This window comes from Acyrthosiphon pisum, chromosome A2 (assembly GCF_005508785.2).
Source record: "Acyrthosiphon pisum isolate AL4f chromosome A2, pea_aphid_22Mar2018_4r6ur, whole genome shotgun sequence".
NCBI lineage: Eukaryota > Metazoa > Arthropoda > Insecta > Hemiptera > Aphididae > Acyrthosiphon > Acyrthosiphon pisum.
In genome coordinates this window covers 83,718,524-83,734,332 of record NC_042495.1, presented here as the reverse complement: position 1 = coordinate 83,734,332, position 15,809 = coordinate 83,718,524, and the positions used below count along the sequence as shown (strand labels likewise).

General features: G+C 27.8%; 1 protein-coding gene across 1 annotated transcript; it reads left to right on the top strand.

Annotated features, from left to right (window-relative positions):
- The first annotated feature begins 2,025 nt into the window (after window positions 1–2,025).
- LOC100159498 (SWI/SNF-related matrix-associated actin-dependent regulator of chromatin subfamily A-like protein 1) lies at window positions 2,026–8,065 on the top strand. Its single transcript, XM_001945021.5, has 13 exons — window positions 2,026–2,435; window positions 3,268–3,646; window positions 3,704–3,819; window positions 3,887–3,996; window positions 4,060–4,194; window positions 4,431–4,608; window positions 4,702–4,871; window positions 6,169–6,330; window positions 6,453–6,614; window positions 6,972–7,079; window positions 7,166–7,340; window positions 7,398–7,583; window positions 7,657–8,065. The coding sequence occupies exons 2-13, from the start codon at window positions 3,313–3,315 to the stop codon at window positions 7,789–7,791; spliced, it is 1,971 nt and encodes a 656-aa protein (XP_001945056.2). The 5' UTR covers window positions 2,026–2,435; window positions 3,268–3,312; the 3' UTR covers window positions 7,792–8,065.
- The last annotated feature ends 7,744 nt before the right edge of the window (window positions 8,066–15,809 follow it).

Below are 15,809 nucleotides of genomic sequence, written 5' to 3'. Positions count from 1 at the left end.
GTAAAACAAAGGGAAAATACCTCTGGATCCGCCACTGTTTAGAGTGCAGTCATAAAATCAAATACCTACCAATAATTAACCTACCATTAAATAGGGGACATTGTGTACTAAAATATTAGGCATGTTTTTGCGCTTAACCAAAATATACTAGGAAAAGACTTGAAATGCCCGACAACATCTTCGAAGCCCTCAACCCAACCCATGACAACAACAACAAAATCAGGGTTTTTTTAAATGATTTTTTCTGACTGCACAAACTTATTCCTACTCTGGTTGTAAATATAAGTAATAATACTTACTAAATAATATTTACTTGAAATGGGTAATTTGTAATAATAATTGCTTATAAAAATAAAAACAATCAATTGACTAGGTAACTAATTTCTTTATAATTTTTGTAATACACTTTTACATCAAATATGAAATAATAGTAAAAATGATAATTTTAACTGAATCAAAATGCCGTCTAGACCACTACAACTTTTATACAAAGAAAAATTGTTAGTATATGTTCAAGTAAAAATACGTTAATTGGTTCAACTAAAGAAAACTTTAAGTTATTAGATGTGTTACCATTTGAGCCTGTGTATAAAAAAATAACTATTGTATATATAATTAAAAACTTTGAATCCTTTCTGGATATGTCAATAAGGTTATTAAAAGAGAAAATAGGGCATTTGATGTCAGAATGGAGTATTTTAGAAAAGCGTTTGATAAAGAATTCATAGATTATCTAGGTCCAAAAACTACAACTCAACGCCAGTAAATATAAAAAGGGACATATTCTATACAGAAGGCAATGGTATAACTATAGAAATGAAAAAGAAATTCAGATTTGGTTATTTTTAATACTTGAAAGATTTCAGATTATATTTAACTGTTGTAATTTAAATTTAGTTTATAAGTATTCTAATTGTATAGCTAGATTGATTATTCAGTTCTTGTCCGCTTTTCTTATTTATAATTAAATTGTTTATATTAATTATTATATTAAATAACTGTTTACCACCATCACAAGCACGTGCTTAAAGGTGGCAGATTTTTTTTATTTAAAAAATAATAGTATAATTATGAATAACATAAACAATTTTTAATTTTAATAAAAACATTTATTTTTTTATTTTGAAGTTTACTTAATTATTGTTATATAATATATAGTAGAAATTTTTTTTTTGCACTGCACAAAGTATCAATTTGCATTGCACAATTACTTTTCTCTCTGCACAAAATGTGTCTCACTGCACACTAAAAAAAACCCTGAACAAAATAATTGCATTTCTTAAACAAATTGATATAGGTACAGTACAACCTAATTTAAGGAGCTAGTACCTATATTTATATGTAACCAAAAAACTAATTTATATGTAAAACTAATTTAAGAAACTATTGTATCATTTATATGTAACTAAATATCTCATTTTTTGTTGCAAGCTAATAACCTTGCAGTTGCAGTTGAAGCTATACCATGAATAATAATAAAAAAAAATACTTTTATTTTGTATTTGGAATACATATTGGAATAAAATGAGAATTAAGGTGTTCAAAATACGTATTCGAATAGTTCTTAAAAATATATTAAACTCCGGTTAACTTTTAATCAGAGACGGTGCAACTGGCCCTAATACTAGAGAGCCTGTTATTCGGGTCGCTACCTTTTGTTCCACAAAACATTTGTTCCAAAAAATATTTGTTCCAATGCTGTTATCACACTTTTGAGAACTTTTGTTCCATAAAATATTTGTTCCAATATAGATTTATTCCAAAAAATTGTTGTTCAAAAAGCATTATTAAGAATTTGGTCTGTGGTATTAACCACTGTTCTGTGCTATGGTGAATGATAATCCACTTATCAATCATGTTATCTATTCTTTGATTGGAGGGAAAATATAAATTATTAAATCACAGAATAGATGAAATCATCTATTCTGTGATTAAATAATGTAAATTTCTTAAATTTTTGAGAATTTTAGATATTTGAGATTATATTATTTGATTATTATACTTTAATATTTTATACATAATATATTGTTGTTGACTGGTATATGGCAATGTGTTATGTGTGTCGTGTGTGTCGTGTGTGGTGCGTTATATTTTAATATGTAAATTATTTTTATGGTTTAAAATGTATAACAATTCTTGTGGTACTTAATGATTACAGTTTATTCAATAACGCAGATGTTTAAAATACTTTAAATCTTTATTGAAACTCATACAATTACGATAAGTTTTGAATGCAGGATCTGTGAATTTAATTGTCGAATGACATTACAACAATACATCTATTATAATTTAATTACATATTTTTGTCAGTTTGTTCTCGTCAGACATCTCTTAACATAGAACATTTTGCGTACACAAGTTTTTGTGACACATTGAAACGCCTCTAGAAGTACAATTTAACTGAATGTATTGTCGGAGTATTTAGTAAACACTAGGTAGGTATACTAAATATTTGTGATTGTTAATTTAAGTTTTTTAATTTGCCACAGTTAAATAACTCACTACCATTTTCTAATAGATTAAGTTACAAAATACACTAATACCTCTGAGAAATATAGTGCCAATGGGCATTGCATCCTGTGTAGGTTATCGTTTTCACATATCCATATTTTTCTTTAGAGATCCAATTCATTATTATTTTAATTAATTTAGTTTAAAGAACTGATACAATTATAAAACCTTTTGAATAGTATATTGTTGGGTAACAGCGGAAGTGATCTATTTCAGTTGTGTGCAACACGATTCGCAGGCGAAGGTTGCTTTATGCTCGAGACTGAAATTGCTTTCCGATACAAGCTACACAATGTACTAAAACAACATAAGATAATCTGGTTTTTAAATAAAACAATTCACAAATTTATCTTGATTTTTGAAGAAAAACCGGGCCGAATCCCAGGGAATTTTTCTACGAAATTGTTTAGTTTTTAAAAATGCATTTTTTAATATTTTTAAGGGCATTTAAATCCGAGCCCTAAGTATTAAATATTATGCCCATTATACATATTATCCATATTTGATATGCTGCTGGAAAGCATTTATATACACATTAATCTAATTTGGATACCAAATTTTCTAGCTAATCCCCCCCCCCCCTGTGCTGAAAAAAGTAATTTTGCAACTTTTCAACTGGCATTAAAAATTAAATTTTTGGTACACATAATATAGTCAAAAATATATTTACTTACTTATTTGATAATATATTAATAATCTAATTTAAAATATGATCTCATATCTAATATGATGTATACATAACAAATTGTTTAACAGATATTTGAAGTTCTATTTAAAGTAATTTAAAGATATACATATAACATGTCAAGTTTAACTGACGAACAGCGTAAAATGATTGAAGCGAATAGAAAAGCTGCACAGGCCAAATTAGCAGCAAAATTGGCGCTTAAAAGTACACCTCAGCAAGCTATGAGTAATAATAATCAATGCACATTATCAAAAGCTGGATTGGTTGTATCGCCATCACCTAATGGAAAATCTGTCCGTATAAATTATAATCATAATCTGCAGAATACTAAATCTAAACCTGTTTGTGGTACTTGTGAACTGACATCAAAAGAACGGTTTACTGTACATGTTACCTATCATCAACAATTAATCGATACTTTTAAAACAATATCAAGTAAAAATTATGGTAAGGTAAACTTGTATAAATATTAAATTTTGAATAATAAGAAGTTAATATTTTTAGACCCAAAAACATCAGAATGGTCATTCCTAATAAAAGACCATGATCAGCTTATGATAAGTATTAAACCTCTTGAGCCTGATGTCAAAATAGAAAAGTTACCACATTTTATTTTAAAAGTATTGAATTTCTCTATGAAATGGTATCTGTGTCAATACAATTAATTTCCATTCTTATTAATTTCAGTTGTTTAAGACTAAAGAAGATATTGAAACACATTGGTCAAAAGTTGACATAAGTAGTATTGGTGATGATATGTTGGATAATCTTTATCCATTTCAAAAACTTGGAGTGCAGTTAGTTTCCTATTTAAAACAAATAAATCATAAATTAATTGAATGATAAATGTATTTAATTAGGTTTGGAGTATCTAAAAAAGGTCGCTGTCTTATCGCAGATGATATGGGTTTAGGAAAGACCTTACAAGCAATTGGAATTGTAAAATATTACTCAGATAATTTTCCTTTACTCATTGTTTGTCCTTCAAGTATGAGGTAAATAAAAGAGATTTAGGGCCAGTTGTACTGTATATGGTTACACTTCGATTACGCTTAATCAGCCGATAACAGATTTTATAACCGGGCAAATTCGGCCAATTAAACTTCGCTTAACCTTAATCGGGAATGGTACAACTGGCCCTTATACTCTTATTGTAGTTAGGTATTATTACTGTTTTATTGTTTATTTATTAATTTTGGCTCAATAAATACTATTTGTCTTGCCGTATTAGGTATACATGGGAAGAAGAAATCCGTTTAAGAATGCCAAATGTTCCAATAACTGGGATTTATGTATTATCTAAGTCAAATGAACAATTCATTGATCCAGCTGTGGTTATTACTTCATATGATTTAATGAGCAAAAAAAAAGATATGCTTATAAAATATAAATTTGGGATTATTATATTTGTAAGATATTTTAGTTGACATTTTTAAAACATACATTTCAGTGAAATTAAACCAAATGTATAAATGTAATAAATTCTGAATTTATTTGTCAAGGACGAAAGCCACAGTTTAAAAAGTGAAAAATCAGCCCGTACAAGAGTTGCACTTTCTCTGGCAATGCAAAGTAAGCAGTGTATATTGTTAAGTGGTACTCCTGCTTTGTCAAGACCGATTGAACTCTATAGTCAGATAAAAGCAATAACACGAAATAACTTTATGACTCCGTAAGTTGAAGAGTATTTACCCACATATTATTATAACATTTTTAATATGTGAATAATAATTAACCATACTATATATTATTATTATTATTAAATTAAAATATTATTTTATTTTATAATTTTGTTACTTATGAATAGTTATATATTATACCGTGTATTCAATTTTAAAGGTAACAGTAAATATTTCGATCACGTGACCTTGAATCTGATTAGGGGTTTTTATACTGCCTATAGGACTTATAAATACATCTGTTTTTGATAAATTCTATGTTTTAATTATTTTGATTAGCGCATGGGCAGTAAAATAAAAAAAAAATAAAAATTTCTTAAATAGGAACCACTATTTTGAAGACCGGATTTCGATTGCTTTATTTTTTCTGAACAACTTTGATCTTTACAGTTAGTTGATATTTTCAAAATTTCCATTTTTATAACAGCAGAAAGTTTTAAATTAGTTAATTCGTAAATATGGCATTTTTCAACTCTCTATCTTAATTACACATTATATATATATCAAATAAATTGTAATGATATTTTTTTATAATTTTGATGTAATAATAAATAGACCTTAATTACACATGTATTATAGGTATTATTATAACAATTTTTTTTTTTTTCATGACTACAAGGTGTATTTTGAGTACATGGTTAAAATGAGCTACTGTAAACATAATTGAAAAAACTTGTACGAATGTTATTTTATTCTACATAAGTCCTTTAATAATTAAATAATATTATATAGTTATTATTATTTAACAGTATGAAAATTTGCTCCTTTTTCGTACAAATTTTCACATTCATCTCTTTTATGAAGTAACAAGTAATTAAGACTATTAACTAAAGTTTAGTTAAAATCATTTATAAGATTTGAATAACATGTATGTGGTGTAATATTGTATAATGACTTACTTCTTATAAGATACGTAGATAGGTATAGGTTCTTTTTATATTTTTTTATTTAATAGGATAACTTAATGATGTCATATCATAATTTATTTTTTCAGTTTGTTGATCAGATGGACTTATAAATATTCTATAATTTATAACTATTTAAATGTACCTAAATTGAGTGTTTTGTCTATTAAATCTACATTACATCATCTATCATATCTTTACATTATTCCACAATTCTAATCTCACATGTATGAATTTAAAAATATTAGTACAGTTTTAAATTTTATTAGATTCATAATATGCAAGTAGTGAACAAAAAATTGCAAATTTTTATTATTATTTTTTTTGTATTCTATTTCACTATTCTACATGTATAAATGTTTAATCAATATTAACATAATTTTAGGGTCGAATATGGTGTTCGTTACTGCAACGGACGAGAAACAATTTACGGTTGGGACTTTTCAGGTGCCACTAATATGAAAGAGTTAAAAGTTATTCTAGAAACTCAATTTATGATTCGTCGTTTAAAAAGTGAAGTATTAAAGCAGTTACCCCAAAAAATTAGGTATTTATTATCTCATAATTATGTTAAGTTTGATTATGTTGAGTTGGATAATTAGTCCAATTAGATATTAATTTTTAACAAGTAAACTATATCTTGAACAAAATTTAAAATTTAAATTACAGAAATGTAGTAGTTTTAAAACCAGAAAATATCAAAGCTCGAAGTCAAAACATGGATGATTTGGAAACTATGATGAACAATAAGTCTCTCAATAAAATGGAAGTTCGTGGTGCTTTATTAAAATATTTTAATCATACAGGAGAAGCCAAATTACCTGCTATTTGGTGAGTATTCGTAATGTAAATAGGCATACTAAAATATACTTTTTGGAACTTTTTGTTTATAAAAACGATTTTACTTCAAACATAGATTTATACAAAGAGTATATTATAATATTAAATGTTAAAGTGACTAACAATAATTGCTTAATACCCATAAAAATAATATTATGAACAAAATTTATGATCTCTGACTTTTGCCTTATAGCATGAGTTTATTTAAAAAAAAATTATTATTCAACCTAACCTAACCTATACATATTGTGGACAAATAATTATATTTGTTATTATTATAATAATTTCTTTGTTCATAATTTTTAAAGAAAAACATGATGTAACATAAAATATTATTTTGATATTTAGTGATTATATTCTAAATTTGCTTAAAGACGGAAAAAAATTCATAGTATTTGCTCATCATCAAAAAGTTATTAATGGTATATGTGATGTCCTAGAGAACAATGAAACTTAGTGAGTAAAACCACGTATTATGGTGCATGTTGATCTCCATGTTTGGACCATTTATTTTTATTGTTTTTCATGATTTGTGCAATTAGTTACATTCGAATTGATGGTAAAACGTCATCAGAAGAAAGAAAATGTGTGTGTGACCAATTCCAAAGTGAAGATATGTATAGGGTAGCCGTTCTGTCAATTTGTGCAGCGAACTCTGGTATTACACTAACAGCTGCAAAGCTTGTTATATTCGCTGAACTTTACTGGAATCCTGGTGTAAGAAAAACTGATCACAACATTGAAATGTAAAACTTGAAAAAAAATATTTTTCAGATATTAACACAAGCTGAAGACCGAGCTCATCGTATTGGTCAAGCAGAAACAGTGACCATACAATATCTTTTGGCAAAAGGTACAGCAGATGATCATATTTGGCCATTGATCCAGTCCAAATTAAGTGTTTTAAACAAAGCCGGTCTTAGTAAGGATAACTTTAAAGATGACAGCACCACAGTTATTGTGAGTATTTTAGTGTGTTGAGCATTATAATTTGTAATAATATGTATGTATAATTTGTTACTGTTTTAATTAGAATTGTTCAACTAAATTAAAACAAATGAACATTCTCGATTTCTTAAATGACGATAATGATGAACTAGATGAAAATGATTTGAAATTTTTGGATGAAGTTGAAGAATCGCAATGCAAACGTCCACGCAAATGTTAAATTATTTTTAGTAAAAACATTTATTTTTTTTTATTAGTTTTTCTATCAAAGTAAATAAAAAAATTATATCACCATAATAATATAATATTAACATATTATGTTGAATATTTATGTACAAAATGAATGTACTTGCCTAGTGAATAAAAATAATTTTGTTGAATATTTTAGTTTATTGATGTATTTTAGAAAACGAACTAAATCTAACGTATTACAATAGGTGTTATTTATATGATGGTAATAGTACTTGAATAAAGACAAATTTTTATCTTAGGCAGATCAGTATTACCTCAATTTTATAACCTTATTAATTATTTAAATATAGCATGCTTCCTCAAGATCTATAGCCATCACCATGGCAGTGAAATCTATCCCCTAAAAAGCAGGGTGTTGCTATTGATTTTATAATCTATACTATAATATTATCATAAGATGGGAAAATAGGATGGTCCCAAAGGTACCATGGACGTATCATATCGCATCCTGGCGACTATAATGACACAAGTCAAAACCGGTATTTTTTCAGGAGAGATTTTTAAATTGGCTTGTAACTTATAATGTAAATAAAAAACTAAACAATCGTTCAATAGTCTCCGAAATTATACCAACTGTTTTTATTTTTTTTTTTTACATTTTATTAATATAACTGCAAAATTAAAAACATAATTATTAAAAAAAATTACAAATCACTAAAAAAAAAAAAAAACCAACGGCGGTAACTACGGCTATTAGGTGCAAACAATGATTATACAATATACATACACACGATTGAAACTAACTATTTATACTGTCGTTATAATATTATTATAGATTATAACCCATGACAAAAATTTCATCAGTAGATATTGGAGAAGTGGATAATCAAAGTAAAACCTGAAAAACAGGCCACGAGGCACAGCATGTTCTAGTTAATATAGATAACATCCAATACTAATGATGCACAGTTTAGATAATATTATGTAATTTCTAATCTAAAATAAAAATAGCAGGTATCTTGTGGTTGAAATTGAAGTAATGCCAGTTTTTACGAAAAATTTCATTTTGGTTTAATATATTCTATAACGACACAAGTCATCAAAACACATAGATAAATACTGTTTAGAGTTGTGTCGTTTTAACAGTATATGAAACGAAAAAAAATAATTTGTATGATGTTATTATCTCAAAAAGCCAAATTTTTACTTGTGTCATTAGTCGCCGGGGTGCGATATGATTCATGGGCTAACGAGTCATGGATGCTTCCTGTACTACATTCACAGCATGTGCAGGGCTGCTAGCCCACGCTGCATGCACTACCCCTACGTTCCGACACCGCGGAACACACTATATTCTGTCGCCAGAACTGCCTGGGTTGGCGTTCTAAAGTTGAATATATGCCACACATCCTGTGTGACCCAATCTTCGAAGATCTCCCGGTCGATCAACCAGAGAGGAGCTCTCAAAGAAGCGGAAGAGACGTTCAGGATCTTCTACAAGATGGTCGAGGGAATCCTGATTCCTGACGCTCAAGGACAAAAAAGAGAGGATGAGGCTGTTAATGACTAGTCAGTAGTCAGTTGCGGACAGAAATCGAGAGTGGCTGGTCTGAGAAGAGGACCTACTGAAAACTGAACTGTAAATAATCTCTGTGAAGGGGTAAAGTGGGACATGTCCCGTCTATCCCCTTATGGCCCAGTGTCATTTGTTAATGATTGTTTGCTCTCATGACTCTGTAGTGGTCTATGCATACATAACAGTGCCGCTGAGGAAAGTAGATCCCGGCCCATGAGGGAATAACAAAGTTGTACTAATTATTGATTTCTACATGGGAGTTAAGCCATTTAGCCATGTGTAAAAACAGTTAAGCTCAGTGCTGCAACTAAGTTTTGTGGGGCCCGGGACCCCAGTGGCCTGTACTTGTACTCCGATATAATGAAAAAATTTTAGTGCCGCAGAGGTAGATCTCTAATGCAAGACAACATTTATGGCCCCCATTTTTAACATTTTTCCAAGCAGTATAGTAGTAATGTTGGTTATATTAAGTTCATCATATTTTTAAACACATCTTCTACAAAACATCAGCTATCAGTAGTCAAGTTAATTAAAAAGCAATTAATTTATTAAACAAAATGTAATAGGTTCCTATGTTCATTTTTCTCGATTTTAACACAATGTTACATTAAAATTGAAATAACAAAAAATAAGCTATCAACAAATATTATACAATGATTTTATTTTATAAAGTTTTTCTTTCTAGACTCATATTTGCAAAGTCATTAAAAAATTTTTCAAGATCAAGTTCATTTGTCCTTGATTTTTCAATATTAAGTATACCTATGCCAGTTAATCTCTCTTGTGAAAGTTGAATTCCGATTTCTGAAGATAGTTTTTCAACAGTTTTATTTTGGAAAATTACCTTTCAGCTGTAGTTACAGTAAATGGGACACTTACATACATAATACAAACGGTAAACATTTTCCTATAAAGGGACGAGATCATTTTCAATAACAAAAAGGTGGTTAAGTGGATGTCGCTCTGCTGTACAGTAGGTTACAAGTGGGTCACTGTATAATGGATAGTATTAAATTTGAATTCAATGATATAATATCACTGTATAAGAAAAACGATTCTGAGCGGAGACGGTTTGTCAGTCTAGGTATAAGACATACCTATTATATTATGTATACTTATCTATAGTATTAAAAAAAAATTGACCTATAATAGGTATCAATAATAAATTCCAAATTAATCATATCACAATATCCATTAGGTAACGCTTTATACATCAACAACAAACCGTGGTACTATCATAGATAATATATAATAGTATACTTTAGAAGTTTTAAGTACCCACAAATAATATTATACAATCATAACCAAATAACTAGAATAGTTATTCCAGGTTTTTTAACAGAATTAAATATTTACGTGAAATCTTGTTTTAAATTTTCAATCCTTAGATATAAAAGTTGAACATTTTATAATTTTTTAACTACAAAATAATTATTCAATTTTAAATTTGATAAATTTTGTCAAAATTTCACCTTCAAATGCTTAGAAAAAATAATTGTGCCTATGTATTTTTAATATTTTTCAACTGCTATTGTAACAATGTATCAGGAGCTTTGTATTAATTTTTTACACTTTTTGGCCCAATAGATAAAACTTTATTGATATTTATAGAAAAAAAAAACTAAAAAAATTGAAAACTTACAATGTCCGTAAACAGCTCAAAATGAGTCAAATTATTTTCAAAATTTTATCGTATATAGAAAATGCTAATATAAACATTCAGTGAAATTTTCGAGGTTCTACAGCCACTCGTTTTTTAATTACAACAAAATAAGATAATCGTTACGTAAGAAATCGAGTGAATATCAAATAATGTAAGAATATAAATTTCAAACGCTCATAAAAATTTAATTTGAATTTCTTATAGACATTTTTTTTTAGATAAATGTAGATTATCCTATAAAAAATCTAGTATTTCATTTTAAAAATTAGTTCTAAAAAGAAAATTTTTTACGAATTATTAACTCAAAATAATTTGCTAATTTTCTTGATTTTTACATATTTTGTCAATTTTTGAACTTTAAATGCTAATTAAAAAAAACTGTGACTAAGGTTTTTTAATATTTTTCAAATGTCATTGTAACAATATAGTAGGAGCCTTGTATTAAATTTTCAAGTATTTTTACTCAACAAATAAAGTTTTATTGACATTCATAGAAAAAAAACTAATTAAATTGGAAACTGAAATTGTCCGTAAACAGCTCAATACAAATCAAAATATTTTGAAAATTGTTTAATATTTTAAAACGAATTTTTAATGTTACACCAAAAACCAAAATCAATTTTCTCGAAAACAGATTTTGCGTAAAAATTACCGTTTTTCCTTAATTTTTCTTTTGTTTTTCACGGCGCTTTTGAAAACTACTAGAAAAATTTTACTTTTGACCCCCCAAAGTACCAACTAGATTCATTTTCCTATCAGAAAAGGTACTGTTGAAGAAAATCCAAGCACTTTTACTGTCCTAAAAGGTGATAACAGACACAAAGAAAAATAAAAAAAAAAAAAAAAACACACATCATTGTAAAATCAATAGGTACATTCATCGTTCCACTCAGAATCTAAAAATGTAAATTCTTGAATTGTTATTGAATTATTTGTTTTTCGAATAATATCAAAACAATAATATGTAAAATAATATCAATCTATTATAAAAGGTACATTTTCCATTTGATTTTCGAATAATAACTTATTTAATTTTTCCTTTTAGTGATAGGTCATTTAAACATAAAACCGGGCCAATAACAATGCATACCTATGCAATGCATACCTTGCGTCCCCTATTATCGCAGCACTGGTTAAGCCCCCGTGTAATGATGCCACAAGGAAAAAAAGGTACCTATTATATTATAATGATGACGATTGACCATGGACAATAATAATCATTATTACACAACGGTGGGCGCCGAAACTGAACTTTTTTTTGTACACGGGGTGATAGTGCTATTATTGTATTTTCAAATCAAAACAATAATCGGCATAAGTGGTGCAACTTGATTGTTATGTATAGGGCCATAGGGGTTGAAGGCTCTAGCTTTATTATTAATATTAACTTGTGAAATATTTCCACACATATGGCAAATAATATAATATATATTTGTTATGTTTGATTATAGGGGACGTTACAATGACATTAGTTGTCTCCGTATTATAAGTGCGTAACATAGACAATTTTTTACGCACAGCAGATCACGTTAATCTCCGTTAATATAAAGATTTGAGTGAATTGACTTCTTATAAAATTTAAAGCTAAGATTATTATTTAGGCAATGTCAGGCTTTTTATTATATTTTAATTTAGGTCAAAGCATTAACGCGATTAACTCGACGACGAACGCTTCAGATCCGTGCCATGAAGTGGGTGGTTGTAGGGTACAACTGTGAGGCCAACATAAAAAAATGTTCACGTCAGCCAATATAATTCACTGAGTCAATTTCACAAGGCATTATTGTTGTGTACAAATTATGTGTATAACGAATCAATATATTATTGTTTATTATAATTCATAGGAAATAATTACTTTTTTTATACCCTACGAATCCGTGATGTTGCTTCAAAGATTTATAAAACACGCAAGGCTTACGAAAAACGGTTCCTGTATATCTGTGCAATTGTGATTAGGTTATCCTATACAACACTAAAAACAGACAACAGTAATCAAAATATTTATTAATAATTTATTTTTATAAATTATATTATATTAATGTTTGTACCTACACTAAAATAAAGCATATATTATACACATGAAACAATAAATTCATAATGTAAGTATTAACCTTTCGAGTACAATAATTATTAAAATTATAATTGTATAATTTACGCCTTACGGCAGGCGCGTACACATAAAAAACTTTGGAGGATCCAATGGCCCATAACCTATATATATATATAATTAAATTACATGACTAATAATTTTCGGGGGCGACCCCGATACCTCCCCCAGTATACGCGCTTATCTTACGGTCTTCAAGCAATAACACAGGTTTTTTTTTATTTATAATATAAAAATTTAGAGCATTTATTTATCAAAGCGCTTTCTAAACAAATAATATTTTAGATTTCAGTAGGTAGGTACATATTATAATATTATCATAACTTAGATTATGGTTATGATAACGAAATATTAGTTTTAGGAGAATTCCCATTAATATATAGAACATACCTGCATTTATGTAATATTGAAAACGAAAACTATCGGTAATTTAATTTTTTTAATTTTTAGAACATCTATTATTTCCATTACCTACTTATCATCAAACATTTTTTTTAAATATATTTTATTTGTTAAAAGAACATATTTTATTTTATTTTATTTGCAATAGCTGTAATAAATGTAGGTATGGCTGCTTGAAACAAGTCTATCATTTCTTTCCATAGACATATTAATTAATAGACTTATTAATATGTCTATGTTTCTTTCACACATTCAATAATTATGATTGGTGAAGGTTTCGTCTTTTCAGCTATTCATTTTTTTTAATACAACAACCTCAGTAATTTGTCTCAATTTTAGTAGACTCTGAATCATATTTGTGTGTTAAAATATTAGTTTTATAATGAAAAATCGTTATTAGATGCATGCACAATGCACACGAACTTTGCATTCAGCTTTGTAGCGATAACGTCAAAACCTGAGAAGACTGTCAAACAAATACATAAATAAATTTCAACTGAAATATGTCGTTCGCGATAAGATTTTATTTATGAACAAGACATCATGGGAATTCGCAGGTAAATAATGACAATCAGAAATAAAAATAATAACAAAAGTATAATGTAACTGCATATTATTCATTTATTATCGATGATAATAATTTACGATCAATTTTCTTTGATACTGGATATTATATATAAGATAATAACTGTATACGATTTCGAACACTATATAATAAAACACCTACGAAATTCAAACTCAAAACGACCAGAGAATAAAAGGAAAAACATAAAAAAAAGTTGAAAAATAGGTAACCTTTTTTTTATAGTTGTGTAGTACTAGAATTAGTACTAGTTCTTTTTTGAATCCCGGAAAAAAAGACCAAGGAAAAAAAGACCAACAGAAAAAAAGAACACGGAAAAAAAGGACAATTTACAATTTTTGAAAACTACATTTTAAAACCGAGAATAATCATTTTAGTTATTTTGTTGTAATTTTATAATTAATGTGTGCATTATAATATATTTTTTGGATATTATAATTATACACAGTTTAAATTTAATAAAAGGAGAAATTACCTTCGTTACAAATTTACATAATATTATTTATACGACCATCATGTAAACAGTATACACAGAAAATTGCCTATATTGAACTCCTTAAAAATACAAATCTTCATCTCTATATTATTATATTAAATACAATATAACTTGGGGTGTAATAATATAGAGTAAAATAAATTTTTATTACTGGAAATTCCCTATGCAGAGATCACAGTGACCTATGTAGACATTTTTATACGTATATGCTATTATTTAACATTTAGTCTTTATTTTAAGTTTCTATATAGTATCCACGAATATTATTTTTAAATTGCATTAACTAAAATCATTATTCTTCGTTTGAATATCTAATTTCGTCAAAATTTGAACTTTCAAAATAAATGATCTTGTACAATTTTAAGAATTTTTAGGTTTTAGAAATAACTACTAATAAGGAATCTGTATTAAATTGTCAAGCCTTGAATATTAAAATGAACATTTTATTTTTTAAGTACAAAATAATTTAAAACTTTTCGTGATAGTGAACAACTTATGTAAGATTTTGCTTAATATTTTTAAGCTTTTTAAAAATTCGACTGAATATGGAAAATCCTAATTTAAATAATAGTGGAACGTTCAAGTCCCTACGATCAGTGTTTGTACATCCAGGAAATATTTTGTAAGGCTCAAAAGTTTCTTGGATTTCTTCAGAGAACCACGCGTGATTTTAAACAATCTACATCTTTAAAACCATTATACTGCTCTTTAGTGAGGCCTATACTTGAGTACAGTTCAGTATTATGAGATCTTTTAACTTCTTGCGACCGCCAAACGATCGAACGAGTGAAAAGGAAATTCTTGCGTTCTGTAGCTTTTAACCTAAACATAAATTGCCCCTCACACGACTATATACGCACGTCTATTAATCGGTTACTTGATCCGAGCACTGATAGCACCCTTTCAGATCGTTGTCAAACAACGAATCTATCATTACTAACAAAACCTATACCTGTCCATGTTGACTCTCCACCCTACTAGCTGATATCAACTTTAAAGTGCCTTCTCGTATACTAAGAAATTCTACTCTCCTTTACATAATTCTCTTCACTACTAACTATTTATCTAATTCCCCTCTTCGTCATCTAATGCGTTTGGCCAATAAAGACCCTAGACGTTGACCACTGACCGCACTGTCTAATTAAATTCAACATTTGAAACTGCAACATTTATTAACATATTTTTTTTTTAAATTACTGTACTTACAAGTTACAATTCT